This window comes from Delphinus delphis, chromosome 11 (genome assembly GCF_949987515.2).
Source record: "Delphinus delphis chromosome 11, mDelDel1.2, whole genome shotgun sequence".
Classification (NCBI taxonomy): Eukaryota; Metazoa; Chordata; class Mammalia; order Artiodactyla; family Delphinidae; genus Delphinus; species Delphinus delphis.
Genome location: NC_082693.1, coordinates 56047912 through 56066405, shown reverse-complemented (window position 1 = coordinate 56066405; position 18494 = coordinate 56047912). Strand labels below are relative to the sequence as shown.

The 18494-nt window shown below is 40.6% G+C and overlaps 1 protein-coding gene across 1 annotated transcript in view; it reads right to left on the bottom strand.

The window, feature by feature from the left end:
• Positions 1 to 18494, bottom strand: part of KCNMB4 (potassium calcium-activated channel subfamily M regulatory beta subunit 4) — a 68282-nt gene that overhangs the window by 27881 nt on the left and 21907 nt on the right. Inside the window, exon 2 of the mRNA XM_060023856.1 lies at positions 12827 to 12954. Within this exon, the coding sequence (XP_059879839.1) occupies positions 12827 to 12954 (128 nt within the window). The remainder of the gene's footprint in view (positions 1 to 12826; positions 12955 to 18494) is intronic.

Genomic DNA, 18494 nt, shown 5'->3' with positions numbered 1-18494 from the left:
CATTCTTTTTTGTTATTTTTGTGTGTTCCACTGCTTTGCTCATCAATCAAATCTCTATTATTTATTCAGCCTCCAATCAGTGAATAACAGGGCTATTCATTGATTAGTTTTTCTACCCCAGTTGTTAGAAATTTACAGAGCAAGGAAAGAAAAGCACATACATTTACTAAGTACTCATTCTTATGCAGATATGATCCTTTCCAAAACAAAACAAACAAACAAACAAAACCCTTAAGACAGATAACATTATCCTCATCGTATAGATGAGGAAACCAAGAGCAAGAAGTTCCACAATTTCCCCTAGGTCACATAGTTAGTAAGTGGTAGATGTAAACACAGATGCCTACTGCCACATAGTTGCTGCATTAAGGAATTCATAATCTATAAAAGGAGAAAGATACATATTCAACCAACTCTATAACAGTGTGAAAAAAGCAACCCTAGCCCTGTAGGAGCTCAGAAGAGGAAGTGACTGATTATACCTGAAAAGGTGAGAGGTTACACAGTGGCCTTTGAGGCAAATCTTATTAACAGTAATAAAAATAGGCAGACATCTGAGTGGAGGAGGTGCTGCTGTCACCCCCGTCCCCGCCTCCACCCTGGAGCCTGGAGCCCAGAGCCCACCACTCTGCGTGGACCCCACCCGTGTCTCTGGTGCGCGTCCCTGTCCCTCCCTCCTCAGCCACCAGGGACGCGGCGGGTTGAGCGAGACACTCTGTTGGCATCAGGCAAGCAGGATCACAACAACTCATTTTTTCCAGTGAAATAATCCATTTATCAAGGGGAAATTGAATCGGAAAGACATCTTGCCAGCTATGTGGTTTGGAATAGATTAAGGGAAACATGGAAGGGATCTCCATTGACATCAGAAGCTGTGATATCAGGACGTCTTGCTCATCTTCAGGTAAGAGTTCAACCTACAGATGCTTTACAAGTCTTACTATTAAAATTACTCCTAGACAGACCTTCAAGATGACAGAGGAGTAATATGTGGAGATCACCTTCCTCCCCACAAATACATCGGAGATACATCTACATGTGCAACAACTCCTACAGAACACCTACTGAATGCTGGCAGAAGACCTCAGACTTCCCAAAAGGCAAGAAATTCCCCACGTACCTGGCCGTGTGGCTGACAGGGTCTTGCTGCTCTGGCCTGATGTCAGGCATGAGTCTCCGAGGTGGGAGAGCCAAGTTCAGGACACTGGTCCACCAGAGACCTCCCGGCCCCACATAATATCAATCAGTAAGAGCTCTCCCAGAGAGCTCCATCTCAACGCTAAGACCCAGATCCACTCAACAACCAGCAAGCACTAGTGCTGGACACCCAGTGCCAAAAAACTAGCAAGACAGAAACACAACCCCACCCATTAGCAGAGAGGCTGCCAAAAATCATAATAAGTTCACAAACACCCCAAAACACACCACCGGACATGGTCCTGCCCAACAGAAAGACAAGAGCCAGCCTCATCCACCAGAACACAGTCCCCTCCACCACGAAGCCTACACAACCCACTGAACCAACCGTACCCACTGAGGGCAGACACCAAAGACAACGGGAACTACGAACGTGCAGCCTGAGAAAAGGAGACCCCAAACACAGTAAGTTAAGCAAAATGAAAAGACAGAAAAATACATAGCAGATGAAGGAGCAAGGTAAAAACTCACCAGGCCAAACAAATGAAGAGGAAATAGGCAGTCTACCTGAAAAAGAATTCAGAGTAATGATAGTAAAGATGATCCAAAATCTTGGGAATAGAATGGAGAAAATACAAGAAATGTTTAACAAGGACCTAGAAGAACTAAAGAGCAAACATACAATGATGAACAACACAACAGATGAAATTAAAAATTCTCTAGAAGGAATCAATAGCAGAATAACTGAGGCAGAAGAACGGATAAGTGACCTGGAAGATAAAACTGTGGAAATAACTACCACAGAGCAGAATAAAGAAAAAAGAATGAAAGGAATTGAGGACAGTCACAGAGGCCTCTGGGACAACATTAAATGCACCAACATTCGAATTATAGGGGTCCCAGAAGAAGAAGAGAAAAAGAAAGGGACTGAGAAAATATCTGAAGAGATTATAGTGGAAAACTTCCCTAACATGGGAAAGTCCAGGAAGCACAGACAGTCCCATACAGGATAAATCCAAGGAGAAACGCATCAAGACACATATTACTCAAACTATCAAAAATTAAATACAAAGAAAAAATATTGAAAGCAGCAAGGGAAAAGCAACAAATAACAAACAAGGTAATCCCCATAAGGTTAACAGCTGATCTTTCAGCAGAAACTCTGCAAGCCAGAAGGGAGTGGCAGGACATATTTAAAGTGATGAAAGGGAAAAACCTACAACCAAGATTACTCTACCCAGCAAGGATCTCATTCAGATCTGACGGAGAAATTAAAACGTTTACAGACAAGCAAAAGCTAAGAGAATTCAGCACAAGCAAACCAGCTTTACAACAAATGCTAAAGGAACTTCTCTAGGCAGGAAACACAAGAGAAGGAAAAGACCTACAATAACAAACCCAAAACAATTAAGAAAATGGTAATAGGAACATACAAATCGATAATTACCTTAAATGTAAATGGATTAAATGCTCCAACCAAAAGACATAGACTGGCTGAATGGACACAAAAACAAGACCTGTATATATGCTGTCTACAAGAGACCCACTTCAGACCTAGGGACACATACAGACTGAAAGTGAGGGGATGGAAAAGATATTCCATGCAAATGGAAATCAAAAGAAAGCTGGAGTAGCAATTCTCATATCAGACAAAATAGACTTTAAAATAAAGACTATTACAAGAAACAAAGAAGGACACTACATAATGATCAAGGGATCAAGCCAAGAAGAAGATATAACAATTGTAAATACTTATGCACCCAACATACGAGCACCTCAATACATAAGGCAAATGCTAACAGCCATAAAAGGGGAAATCGACAGTAACACAATCATAGTAGGGGACTTTAACACCCCACTTTCATCAATGGATAGATCAACCAAAATGAAAGTAAATAAGGAAACACAAGCTTTAAATGACGCATTAAACAAGATGGATTTAATTGATATTTATAGGACATTCCATCCAAAAACAACAGAATACCCTTTCTTCTCAAGTGCTCATGAAACATTCTCCAGGATAGATCATATCTTGGGTCACAAATCAAGCCTTGGTAAATTTAAGAAAATTGAAATCATATCAAGTATCTTTTCCGACCACAACGCTATGAGACTAGATATCAATTACAGGAAAAAAAAACTGTAAAAAATACAAACACATGTAGGCTAAACAATATGCTACTAAATAACCAAGAGGTCAGTGAAGAAATCAAAGAGGAAATCAAAAAATACCTGGAAACAAATGACAATGAAAACGCGACGACCCCAAACCTATGGGATGCAGCAAAAGCAGTTCTAAGAGGGAAGTTTATAGCAATACAATCCTACCTCAAGAAACAAGAAACATCTCAAATAAACAACCTAACCTTACACCTAAAGCAATTAGAGAAAGAAGAACAAAAAAACCTCAAAGTTAGCAGAAGGAAAGAAATCATAAAGATCAGAAATAAATGAAAAAGAAATGAAGGAAATGACAGCAAACATCAATAAAACTAAAAGCTGGTTCTTTGAGAAGATAAACAAAATTGATAAACCATTAGCCAGACTCATCAAGAAAAAAAGGGAGAAGACTCAAATCAATAGAACTAGAAATGAAAAAGGAGAAGTAACAACTGACACAGCAGAAATACAAAGGGTCATGAGCGATTACTACTAGCAACTATATGCCAATAAAATGGACAACCTGGAAGAAATGGACAAATTCTTAGAAATGCACAACCTTCTGAGACTGAACCAGGAAGAAATAGAAAATATAAACAGACCAAACACAAGCACTGAAATTTAAACTGTGATTGAAAATCTTCCAACAAACAAAAGCCCAGGGCCAGATGGCTTCACAGGAGAATTCTATCAAACAGTTAGAGAGGAGCTAACACCTATCCTTCTCAAACTCTTCCAAAATATAGCAGAGGGAGGAACACTCCCAAACTCATTCTATGAGGCTTCCATTGCCCTGATAACAAAACCAGAAAAGATGTCACAAAGAAAGAAAACTATAGGCCAATATCACTGATGAACATAGATGCAAAAATCCTAAACAAAATACTAGCAAACAGAATCCAACAGCACATTAAAAGGATCATACACCATGATCAAGTGGGGTTTATCCCAGGAATGCAAGGAGTTTTCAATATACGCAAATCAATCAAAGTGAAACACCACATTAACAAATTGAAGGATAAAAACCATATGATCATCTCAATAGATGCAGAAAAAGCTTTTGACAAAATTCAACACCCATTTATGATAAAATCTCTCCAGAAAGTAGGCATAGAGGGAATTTACCTCAACATAATAAAGGCCATATACAACAAACCCACAGCCAACATCGTTCTCAATGGTGAAAAACTGAAACCATTTCCACTAAGATCAGGAATAAGACAAAGTTCACCACATTCACCCCTATTATTCAACATAGTTTTGGAAGTTTTAGCAACAGCAATCAGAGAAGAAAAAGAAATACAAATTGGAAAAGAAGAAGTAAAACTGTCACTGTTTGCAGATGACATGATACTATACATAGAGAATCCTAAAGATGCTACCAGAAAACTACTAGAGCTAATCAATGAATTTGGTAAAGTAGCAGGTACAAAATTAATGCACAGAAATCATGCATATACACTAATGATGAAAAATCTGAAAGAGAAATGAAGGAAACACTCCCATTTACCACTGAAACAAAAAGAATAAAATACCTAGGAATAAACCTACCTAAGGAGACAAAAGACCTGCATGCAGAAAACTATAAGACACTGATGAAAGAAATTAAAGATGATACAAACAGATGGAGAGATATACCATGTTCTTGGAATGGAATAATAAACATTGTGAAAATGACTCTACTACCCAAAGCAATCTACAGATTCAGTGCAATCCCTATCAAACTACCAATGGCATTTTTCACAGAACTAGAACAAAAAATTTCACAATTTGTATGGAAACACAAAAGATCCCGAATAGCCAAAGCAATCTTGAGAAAGAAAAACGGAGCTGGAGGAATCAGGGTCCCTGACTTCAGACTACACTACAAAGCTACAGGATCCAGACAGTATGGTACTGGCAGAAAAACAGAAATACAGATTAATGGAACAGGATAGAAAGCCCAGAAATAAACCCATGCACATATGGTCACCCTATCTTTGATAAAGGAGGCAAGAATATACAATGGAGAAAAGACAGCCTCTTCAATACGTGGTGCTGGGAAAACGGGACAGCTAGGTGGAAAAGAATGAAATTAGAACACTCCCTAACACCATACACAAAAATAAACTCATAATGGATTAAAGTCCTAAATGTAAGGCCAGAAACTATAACACTCTTAGAGGAAAACATAGGCAGAACACTCTATGACATAAATCACAGCAAGATCCTTTTTGGCCCATCTCCTAGAGAAATGGAAATAAAAATAAACAAATGGGACCCAATGAAACTTAAAAGCTTTTGCACAGCAAAGGAAAACATAAGGCGAAAAGACAACCCTCAGAATGGGAGGAAATATTTGCAAATGAAGCAACTGACAAAGGATTAATCTCCAAAATATACAAGCCGCTCAAGCAGCTCAATATCAAGAAAACAAACAACCCAATGCAAAAATGGGTAGAAGACCTAAAGAGACATTTCTCCAAAGAAGACATAGAGATCGCCAACAGACACATGAAAGAATGCTCAACATCACTAATCTTTAGAGAAATGCAAATCAAAACTACAATGAGGTATCACCTCACACCGGTCAGAACGGCCAGCATCAAAAAATCTACAAACAGGGCTTCCCTGGTGGCGCAGTTGTTGAGAGTCCGCCTGCCGATGCAAGGGACACGGGTTCGTGCCCTGGTCTGGGAAGATCCCACGTGCTGCAGAGCGGCTGGGCCCATGAGCCATGGCTGCTGAGCCTGCGTGTCCAGAGCCTGTGCTCTGCAATGGGAGAGGCCACAACAGTGAGAGGCCCGCGTACCGCAAAAAAAAAAAAAAAAAAATCTACAAACAATAAATGCTGTAGAGGATGTGGAGAAAAGGGAACCCTCCTACACTGTTGGTGGGAATGTAAATTGATACAGCCACTATGGAGAACAGTATGGAGGTTCCTTAAAAAACTAACAACAGAACTACCATATGACCCAGCAATCCCACTACTGAGCATATACCCTGAGAAAACCATAACTCAAAAAGAGTCATGTACCACAATGTTCATTGCAGCACTATTTACAATAGCCAGGACATGGAAGCAACCTAAGTGTCCATTGACAGATGAATGGATAAAGAAGATGTGGCACATATATACAATGGAATATTACTCGGCCATAAAAAGAAACGAAACTGAGTTATTTGTAGTGAGGTGGATGGACCTAGAGTCTGTCATACAGAGTGAAGTAAGTCAGAAAGAGAAAAACAAATACCGTATGCTAACACATATATATGGAATTAAGGAAAAAAAAGAAAATATGGTTTGATGAACCTAGGGGTAGGACAGAAATAACGATGCAGACATAGAGAATGGACTTGAGGACGGGGGAGGGGGAAGGGTAAGCTGGGACGAAGTGAGAGAGTGGCAGCATGGACATATATACACTACCAAATGTAAAATTGATAGCTAGTGGGAAGCAGCTGCATAGCACAGGGAGATCAGATTGGTGCTTTGTGACCACCTAGACGGGTGGGATAGGGAGGGTGGGAGGGAGATGCAAGAGGGAGGGGTATGGGGATATATGTGTAGCTGATTCACTTTGTTATACAGCAGAAACTAACACAACAATGTACAGCAATTATACTCCAATAAAGATGTTTAAAAAAAAGAGTAATAAAAATAATAATAGCAAAAATTTTTATAGGAATTAGTACAGGTAAGCACATGTCATCTCATTGATAACCTCACAGTAACCTTATTATTTCTCCCTCTACAAAGGGAATGGAGGCATAGGTAGGTCAGAGTAACATACCCAAGGAATGAGTAACCATTTTCCAGGGACACACCCTCTTCAAGGGGAAGCTGGTGAAGGCAAAGATGAGGGAGGAGAATTGTATGGACAGACTGAGACTACAGAGACACTTTCTAGCAATGGAATGGGGCTTTCAAAACAAACTTGGTAAGGGGGCATCACACAGGTTTTGCTGAGGAAGGATAAGCCAAGAAAAGGCTAAGAAGAGAAAAGAATGGTATAGGGAGGGTAAGTGTGGCCTTACCTAACGTGTGACCTTAGCAAAAAGTGTAAAATAAAAATCTACACTTTGTATGGAGATTGTGAGCCTCGAGGTTGAAGGAGACGAGCCCAAAGGTTGTAGGGGAAGATCATGAACAGCCGGGACAGCTTCCACTGAGCCCTGGACGTGACGTCACGCCAGCAGCACCTCCTTGGTGCTCCTTGGTGCAGAAGGAGGGAGCGACTGCATGGGGACTGTCCTGCCATGGCAGGCATGGCTGCTGGTGGCTGCTCTGGCCACCGCAGATTCTAGTCCTGAGTATACCTCACCTAAATAAGGCTTCAACAATGGAAAGCTAAGACTTCCATCGTCTTTGTCTTAGATTTTTAAAATAACACCCTTTTCTTGAAAATGGAAACTTCTTGGTACCTCTTCTCCCTAATTTCCCGAATTTGAGTGAAATCTAAAGGTTACTTTAAATATAAAGTCCATCTGATCAAGAGCATCTGGGAGTCTCTACAGTAAGTCTATTTTTATTTCATATTTAGCAGTAGTAAAAAGTGTACTAAGAGTAGATGGCACCAAGGAGCTGCCATTTTTCACACCTACAACCAGCATGCTTGTTTCCTCTTCCAAATGTCACAGTGAAAGAGCCAAAACTCCAAAGTTCTGTTTTCCCAAAGTCACTTAAAAATTATGTCTTGAGTGCTTCTGAGTTGTGACAGACCACCCCCACTTCTATCTACACCCCGACAGTCTGCAAACGGGACTGATGGATAAGGAATGATGGATAGATGATGGATAAGGAATGGCTATCCGTTCTGAACAAGGAATGGGGGGTTAAATGTACTGCTACTAAAGTTAATACAATTGATACATCATGCAGGGTGAGCTCTTTTCAGAGAGTTCTCACTATTCCAGGGAATGGTCCTGCTTGGTTGGGCTCTGAAGGTAGTCAGAGCTCACGCCCTAACAGGAGGCCAAATGGGGTTGCCAGCCTTTAGAGAACTCGGTGCCTGAGTGGGGAGTGAGGGGAAGTTAAGAAATGACCAGCAGCTGGGCAGGGCAGGACAGCCCATGGGAGGGGGCACCTGTCTGCTTCCACCTGCAAGCTAAGGTCACGGATGCTCGGAAACCAGCTTCTGGTCCAGCGCTTGGAAGCTTAAAGGTTCACCTGGTTCAGACAGTGATGGGTTCAGTATCAAACTGTCTTGACTGCTGGTGCCTATTTCCTGTTGCTGTGCTCCCACCTCACAGAAAAACATATCCCCGCTTAACCTTTTTATTTCCTCTTATCTTGTTTTCTTCAGGGCTCCCTTTTTGCCTTATTTACTATCTGTGGTCAATGTTTCCTTCTTCCTCAGCAGTTTTAGTCCATAGCTGTCTCATTTCTCTGTATCCATTCCTGTTTCCCTCTCAGTTACTCATCTCCTCCCCCAAATTCTTTTTCCAGTCATGGCAAACTTCTTGAAAAAGGAGTCTGCACGTCGTAAAGCCTTCACAGACTCACCTCAGGCTAATACAAAATGATTTCAAACCCTGTGCTTTAAGACAGTACCTAAACCGTGTTCACAAAGATCACGCACACGCTCCTAATTGCCACAGCTGATGACTTCCCAGTAGTCTGTCTTGATTACCCTTTTCCCCTTAAAACACTCCCCCTTCCAAGTCTTTTCACTTCCCTCTCCACATCTGGCCACTCTTTCTCCATCTCTTCCCCTCATACCGTCAACACAGAGGATCCCACGATCCTGTCAGCATTTCTCTCCTCACTCCAGTATGCATTCTTTCTCCTTGCTTCAGCTACAGCTTGTGTGCCAGTGATTCCCAGACTCGCATAACACTGACCCTGACCTCTTGCTTCTGAACTAAAAGAGGTACTTCTACCTCTTTCTTTTGGATATCTTACAAGAGCCCCAAATTCAACCGTCAGAGCTAGACTCTCCTCACGCTCAGTCAAATGTGGTACCTCCCTTTTCCTCATCACGTGGTCATCAAGTTCTGGTGATTGTAATTCCAAATGTCTTTCTGATGTACCCCTCCGTGAGCTACTTCCATTACCTCTACTCTCGCCTAGGCCCTCAAACTGCTTTAACGGGACAAGAAGATGGTTAATAGAAGGAGCTTTGGGAATCAGACTAGCTGGATTCTGGGTTTTTTTCACTTAAAGACTTCAGATGGAGTCTTTAAGACTCAGTTTTCTCACTTGTCAAGTGGGGCCAGAATTTAGAACTATTATAAGAAATTTGGTGATCTAACCAAAATGTTATTCACAATGGTTGGCCCACGGTAGCCACTCAAAAATGTTATGTTTTGCGCTCAGTACTCTCCTTATTTCCTCCCATCTCTGAGCTGGAGCTCCTGCCTTTAGCCCATCTCTCCTCTCCAGTACACATTCAACTCTCACACCAATTACTTTCTAAATCAGAGATCTATTCATGTCAGTCTTTGGTTCAAAAAAAAAAAAAAAAAACTTTTCACAAATTTTCATTGCCCATATGACAAAGACCATCTCCTTAGTTTGGCATTTTTGACCCTTTAGAAATCTAACCCCAAGCTACCTTTCCAGCTTACAGATTCACCACTCCTTATTATATAACCTATTACCTAATGTACCTTACATTGTCAAGCTTGGTTTCTTTATCGCAGCCACCCCATCTTCAAGGTCTTCCTCCCTTTCATTTCTAGCTGACGAAGTCATACTTATATTTGAATAAGCATCTGTTTCTCCCAATAAGTCTAATTCCTTGGAAGCAAAGAACCTGCCTTATTATTCTGACACATTGCATTCATTGATACATTCATTCACCAAACATTTTTAAACTGAGAACCAGGCACTGTGTGAAGTGCTAGGGATTCAAAGCCAAAGAAGATATAGCCCACACCATTAACCAGTAGACAGTCTGGTTGGGAAGATGGGCATACAAAAAATTCCAGTAGAGGGTGACAGGTGAGAGGATAGAGCAGTGGTTCTCGATCCTGGTCGTATATTAGAATCCCTGGAATCAATTTTTTAATCAATTTAAAAGAATGCTAATGCCTAGGTTCAACCACCAAGAATTCTAATTTAATTGGTCTGCGATGCGTTTTTTTAAAAGCTCTTCTGGTATAGTTACGATAGTGAGGGTTGCAAACCTCTGAGAAAGAGCTCTATACACAACATGGGAGATACACCTTATAGCTGGCACTTTTGGCCGTTCCACAAATTCTGCCCCCTTCTGTACAACCTTCCTCCACATGATTTAGGAGACACTGCCTTATCCCCATCTCAGAGGTAGATTCTAATTGCTCTTTCTTGTGATTGGTTTAGGTGTAGGCAAGGACACCTGAGGGGAGGCTGGTTGTGGGAAGTTGGGAAAAGGTTTCCTAATCTTAAGAAAAATATACCAGGAGAGATAGGTTTCTTTCTGCCTTTGGACACTGCTGTGCCTGGCTGTGACATCTGGAACCACAGCAACCATACTGTAACCATGAGGGGAGCCACCGGGAGGTAAAACTGAGATCTAGAAAGGAGCGGCATTCTTGATGACACTGTCAAGTCATTGTATCAAACTACCCTACTATTGGTCCACCTGTGCATTTTTGGATGTGTGAAATAATAAATTTCCTAACTGTTTGTGCTATTTTGAGTCAGTTTTCTGTTGACCTGAAGCAGATGGTATCCTAACTGATATACAAATAAACCAAACTTGAAGATCAAGGAAAGCAGTCCAGAGAAGGTGATAATCAGAGGAGAGTCTTCAGCAAGGCAGTCAAGAAGCAGGAGAGACAAATAAATAGGCATGGATATAAAAGCGTAAGATATTCATAGAACTTCCTATAGTTCAGAATGGCTACTGCAAATAATACGAGTATGGAGATGAAGCTGGAGAGGAGGGAGTCTGGGGCAAGAACTTGAGGAGGCCTGTATGCTGTGAACTAGATTAAATATGGCCACAAAACCGTTGCCACTTCTTCTATCAAGAAGCAGAGTCTGGGCTTCCCTGGTGGCACAGTGGTTGAGAGTCCGCCTGCCGATGCAGGGGACATGGGTTCGTGCCCCGGTCCGGGAAGATCCCACGTGCCGCGGAGTGGCTGGGCCCGTGAGCCATGGCCGCTGAGCCTGCGCGTCCGGAGCCTGTGCTCCGCAATGGGAGAGGCCACAACAGTGAGAGGCCCGCGTACCGCAAAAAAAAAAAAAAAAAAAAAAAGAAGCAGAGTCTATTTCAATACCCCATGAATCTGGCTGGCTTCATGACTTGCTTCGACCAATAGAACATGTCAAAAGGGATGTGACGTGAGTTCCAGAGCCAAGGCCTGGCTCTCTTTAAACACTGTCCTGAGGCTGCCATATTGGAAGGAAGGCAATCTAGCCTGGTGGCAGATGAGAGGACAGGTGGAGAACAGAGATGCCTCAGCTGAGCCAGCACCAAGTGCTGGGCATGTGAGGGAGGGTCCGTGCCCTCGTGGACCACGCAGCTAGTCCAGCCATCATGTGAAGAACCAGCAGATGAACTTCCCAGCCAACCCACAGGATCTAAGAAATAATAAATCACCATCGCAGTAGGCCACTAGATTTGGGGTGGCTTGTTACACAACAACAGATACATACATAGGCCATGCCAAGGTGTTTGGACTTTACTCTGAAAACTATGAGGAGTAACCTGATCAGACTCATGTTTTAGAAAGATCACCTTGGCAGCAACGTGGAGAATGTCTTGGAGGGGGGTGCAGGGCAGAGGTAGAAGGACTGGTTAGAAGACTATTGTGTTAATAGGGCTGAGAAATAATATGAATCTGAACTAAAACAGTGGCAGAGGGAAGGCAGAGAAGAGTTAATATAGGGGTAAAATCAACAGGATGGTGAATACAGGTTATAGAGTGTAAAGGAGAAAATGAGTTAAGAATTACTCAAAGTTTCTGGACTCTGCAAACGAGGGGACGATCGTGCCATTCACTAAGAGAGGGAACTATGGGAGGAAGAGAAAATCTGACCTAACTTTGGAACTCCCAAGTGGAGATGTACAGCAAGGAGTTGAGAATACTCAATACGCAATAAATGTTTGATGAGCAAATTACTGTGGTTAATCTGGCCGGGAACTGAAGTATTCATTGCTATACGGCATAACTTGAGTTCTCTCTAAGACAAGTAAAGTTATAATGGTGTGAACTCATTTTATGGATACTTGGTCAGAACGGAAAGGAAAAAGAAAGATCAGATTTGATGTAGCCCAAAATGCTGATACAGCTGCACATTGTTCAGTTTGTGTGCATTAATCTATAATTCTCAGGGAACATTCCTAGTATACAACGTTCCTACCTAAAGGCACTTTCTTAGTGTATGCAGAGGGTAAACTCTATGATACAGGTTCTCTCTTTTTTTTGGCTGGCAGATTCTTTACATGCCACCCAACCTGTAGAATAAGAAGGGGCTTCCCTAGCTACATGCTAGAAAGAGTTGAGACTATCTCCACGTTGTATATTTTGCCAAATGAGCCCACTCTATGATTTACTAATATAATAAACTACAGAGGCTACAAACAACTTTAATATGCACATGTAAATATTGGCTTACCTTTGAAATTGATTAAAATAGCAAGTAAATGGCTGGGAACCAATCTCATCTTTCCAGTACTGTTGCCAATTCATGACACTTTCCAAGTTCTTCTGATTTTCTCTCTTACAGGGAGGGATATAGGAGCACTAACAAAACAGAACACAGAAAGTAAACCTATTATTCTATAGAATATTGAAATATAGTCCTTTTTAATAGACAGATGGCATTATGCTGATGGTAAATCTAATTCTGACCTATTTAATTGTTAATTTAACCAAACTGAAATTCCGAAACTATATTTCAAGTTTTGAATTTGGCGCAATTACAGAAAGTATTCCGATAACAAAAGTACAGCCAAAAATAACTTTCAGTCATTACAGTATAAAGATACTTTATAAACAATTAGTTACAATTTATTAGTGAATTTAAAGCGTAACATACTCTGTCTTTGAGGGCCTGCCAATCAACAAAGGGGGGGAACACAAAACTTAATTTTTATTCCCAATCTCTAATAGACCTTGATATTTTCTTCTTCCACTTTTAACTAACAAATCAAGCACATAGCTCTCCACAGATACTGCTCTCAACTGCTGAAACTCCAGTTTTCTTTTCTTACATTTTCTTGGACAACAAAATCAACAGAAAATTTCCTCTCAAGCATAGGATCAATGCATTTTGCTAACTGATGTCCTTTTCTAGCCATGCCTCTGACAAAGTAGTTCTCTCAGAAGGGACTTTATTACTCTAAGCAATATAGACTCAGCAGAATTAGAAAATTGCTCTTAACCTTAGATGTTAAAATTAACCCTTAGCGTTCTAATCCATTTTCTCCATTTCAGTTTTTCATCATGATGATGATCAAGATGAAGATGATGTCAGTTTACAGTTGTTGAGTGTTTACTATGCAAGACACTGTAATAAGTGCTTAAGAGGCCTGACTTCCTGTACTTCCTACAACAATCCTCTACTGATGCCCAACCTACAGATGAGGAAACTGAGATTTCTGTTAGCTCTACAGCTAGAACTAGAGTCTGGTGATTCATCCCATTTTACTCTCAGATGTTTTTACAAAAGTGTTCATTATTAAGAAGCAGGAAAAAATCCATTAGCTCTAGAGTATAATTTGAGTTGCATTATTTTAGAGCATATAATTTGTCAATGCCTTATCACTATTTTCTAGTAAAATACAAACTTTTTAGTACGATGTATAAAGCTCTCCATGAGGTCCCTGCCCTGTCCTCGTCCTCACTTGAGCCTGGGATGCAGACATACAGAAGCGCTTGCTCCCAAATCTGCCACATGGAATCACACAGTATCATACTCGTCTGTTTTATGTCAGCCTCTCCAATTTGTTGGCACGTTGGGACAAGGGCTATTTTTTTCTCTTCTGTCTTTAAACTTAGGACTATACTTGATTACAGTGAAATTTCAAAAATGTTGGTAAAATTAATTAATAATAACACACTTAGGGGTTTCCCTGGTGGCGCAGTGGTTGAGAGTCCGCCTGCCGATGCAGCGGACACGTGCTCGTGCCCCGGTCGGGGAAGATCCCACATGCCGCAGAGAAGCTAGGCCCGTGAGCCATGGCCTCTGAGCCTGCGCGTCCGGGGCCTGTGCTCCGCAACGGGAGAGGCCACAACAGTGAGGGGCCCGCGTACCGCAAAAAATAAATAAATAAATAAAAATAATAACACACTTAGATACATCTTATTCAAGACGGTGAGACTATTTTCAGTGGTTAAACATTTAAAAAAATATATATGAACATTTTAAATTTTAGTAAATTTGTTTATTTTTGTTATATGTAACGAACTCACAACATGTTATGCAAATATCGTCTCAATGCTTGAATCACTGCACATTATCTTCTGCATATATAGTTTCACTTCTACTAATAACAACAGTATAAAGCTAAAAAGTTCTGTGAAATTATGAATTCTGAGTTCTTCAAAGCAATAGTTAGGCTTAGAAGCAATGGAGACCATTAGATAGGGCTCCAGTCCTATTATTTGTTACATGTTTAGACTTGAGTAAATCACTTTCTTTTTCTGGATTTCATTTTTTCTAATCTGTTAAATCTCCAAAATAATTTCGATCTCTACATCTCTATGATTCTCTTCTTGGAGATACAAGCAAGAAAGGACCCAGAAGAAGGCAGGACTACAAACACTGTTGCAGTGTTTTTCCCGAAAGAGATCCTGCCCACTGGAGAGATGGCTGGGAAGATTGATGAAGCCACCATTCCAGCCAGCAAGAAGGACAAGTGTAGCAGGTCTTTACTTGGGGACCTGTATTTTGCATTAGGAAAATGTTCAAAAGGGGCCTCTGATTTTCCTATTGTTTATTTCCTATAATGTGCTGGACATTTCCTTTCCTTCTGTTAAAAATTCTTTTTCTATATCATGGTCAACTAGTTTGTAAAGTGAGAGTAGGCAGCAAATCACTATGCTCTTTGTAGAAAGGAGAAATTTCTAGATTTGGAGGCAGAAGCCGTGAGGTATGAAACCCAAAAAATTCATCAGAGCTCTTTTTGCAGTGGGCATACTCAACACAAGAGGTATACTAGACATTTTAGGGAATAACAACGAATAACCAAATGTAATTAAAGCAGATTTTACAATTTTGCAAGTTAACTCAGCCTGAATTCTTTACTATTCAGTTTTGGTGGGGGTGGAAGGAAGAAATGGATTTAAAAGAAACGTCTCTACTGAATGACACTCTATGATCTGACCAGGAGAATCACACTTACATGTTTCTGAAAAAGTCAAACAAAAACTTTCACTGAGTGTGTAAAGTTTTGTATTAGTGATTTGTATGTTGTGATTTTATGTGGGATAAAAGAAATGTTTCCTGCCTTTAGGAAACTTTGAGCTGGTATGGATGGATTTTTGGAAGCAAAGTACTCTTTCACGTTGGGGAAAATAACCTGTGATCAAAATTCAAGTATTTTTTCCATGGACTGCATTCTTTCCAAAGAGTATCATAGATTAAATGAGCTTACAATACTCCAGCAACTTCTAAAGCTCACATCGTTTTGAAAGGAAACTTGTTAAAAGGCTAAACTTTAGGCTCTTAAAAATCATTACTGTTTATTTTGTTATACCATGGTTGGCCGTTTAGTCGGTCTTTAAAATTTCTGTGAAGCCTAACTCAGATTCTCCCTAGATTCCTTCTCAATTTTACTTAGTGGATCAGTGTAGATTGTTAGAATTTTAAAATAAGCTATAAATGAAAATTCAAAGCAGTGTTCTAGAAAAAAAGAATTCGAAAATCAGTCATAGAAACTTTCCTTTCTAGGTTGTTCAAGTCTGATGGTTTTCCATGCACCAAAATGCTCCTTCATGAATCTCTCTCCTTTGGGGGAGGGGCACAAATAACAATGTATGTCATATCATCATCATCATCATTACTATCATCATGTGGTTAACATTTATTCACTATATGTCAAGCATCTCATTAATCCAAATCTCATTTAATTCAAATTAGCAAATATTATAATCACCCCCTTTTTACAGATGGGGAAACTGAGGGACAGAGGGGTTTAAGAAACTTTCCTTAGGTTACAATGGCAAATGGAATAGCTGGGATTCCAACTGCAGAGGATTCTTAACCACTGCACCACACTACCTCCCTTTAGGGCGTCCCAGTTTTCTCTCTTTGGAGCCCCCTGGTTTGGAGGTAAGGGAGGTGTCCCGACTTCTGCACCCTTCTCTTGGAGAAATAGTATAACGTTTCTTTGGGAATGGAATTGGTGTCGTTTTCCTGAGGACTGGTGGGCTGAGGCAGTCTGTTGCAGCCCTTTGTTTTTCCAATATACTCCCAGAGAAATGCATTGTTAAGTCCTTGCTTGTTCCCTTCTGTCTCAATTTGGCTTCAGGGCTGGTTTTTGGTGCCACAGATGTAATTTCACTTAGGTGAATTTATAGACACAATGTGTTTGGTCATGGAGGACAATGGGCATTCCCTTGGAGAAACTTTTTCATACAGTTCTGACCTTTCTTTTTTTTCATTTGCAAAGGCAGCATTTCCCAACTTCTAATATCATCATCGCCCAAATAACCTTCACTAGAGGCTGTGTCATTTGCGGCCTAAACTTGCATGAAATCACTTTCTTTAAAAAGTCAGGAGAAAAAGAAGCATGTGAAAAAATATATTTGTTTAGTGCCTACCTTTTAGAAAGAAAATTTGACCTTTGCATTCATGAAGGAAGTTGAGGGGATCCAGTGGGCTATTCTGAGTATATTAACATAAAGACTTCTAGTGAGTTTATTAAGGGAAAAACTATCATCACTTGATGTGGAATATTTGACTGCATATGTATTATCACTTATTTTCCATTATCTCAGTTTAGGGTTTATCAAGATTTGTAACAGTATTCTTTTTCAGCCTACCACGATGAATTTACATTTTAATAGAACACTTCTTGAGTGGGTTCTTTGTGATGTGTCTTGAGGATTGCGTTTCAATCATGTGGGCAGAGTAGGCAAAATTCACTTTCTTCCTTTACTGAGTCATTTAAAAAAAACCATTGCACAAGACACGTGGTCTATTTAAACACTGGGGGCCGGATTCTATGATAGGCATTACCTAAGAAAGAGAACTGAAGAAACTTTTTGATTCCAGTTTCTTCCTTGACTTGACTTGGTTAGGGAGAATAGTATTGAAAGATATAAAACTGGAATGGGTTTAGTGGATTCGATACTTTCCAAAGTAAATTATTGGTTAGAAAATGAATTCTTAAAACATTATCTACTGGAACACAGGTTTGATTACATTTTATACCATAATCCTCCATTTTCTGAAATCCTGTAAGACATCTCTGTGTCAGCTATGATTTATAATATTAATGACATTTCTGACAATATATACATACAATCAGAAAAGCACTAAAAGAAGAAAAAGAAAAAAGGGGAGTTCCCTGGGGGTCTAGTGGTTAGGATTTGGCACTTTCACTGCCGGGGCCCGGATTTAATCCCTGGTTGGGGAACTAAGATCCTGCAAGCCGCATGGCCAAAAAGAAAGAAAAAGAAAAAAAAGAAAAGCACTGTGGAATAAAAAGTATAACTGAATCATTTATAAACCACACACTATTTCACATGCCTCATGACTTCATTAATTGTGTGCAAACATGCATGCACACACACACACACACACACACACACACACATTCCTTATGAATGTAGGTTAATTGAACAAACATGAAATTATATGTCGGCTGAAAAATTCTCGGGCAGGTGGTTCCAGAATGTACACCCATATCTGAAAGCTAAATGGAAATACTCTTATGGAAGAATTTGAAGGTCAAATACATGGCTTAGAAAATGTGAAAAGTAAGGCTAACTAAGAATAGTTAGGGGCTTCCCTGGTGGTGCAGTGGTTGAGAGTCCGCCTGCCGATTCAGGGGACACGGGTTCGTGCCCCGGTCCGGGAGGGTCCCACATGCCGCGGAGCGGCTGGGCCCGTGAGCCATGGCCGCTGAGCCTGTGCGTCCAGAGCTTGTGCTCCGCAACGGGAGAAGCCACAGCAGTGAGAGGCCCACGTACAGCAAAAAAAAAAAAGAATAGTTAGGAGATGCTAAATTAATAACTAAGGAGATGCTAAATTAGCTCTTCAGAGAGAGCAGGCTGGGCAGGTACAGAGAGGTGCCCAGACTAAAACAGTGTTCATCAAAGTATGGTCCACAGAC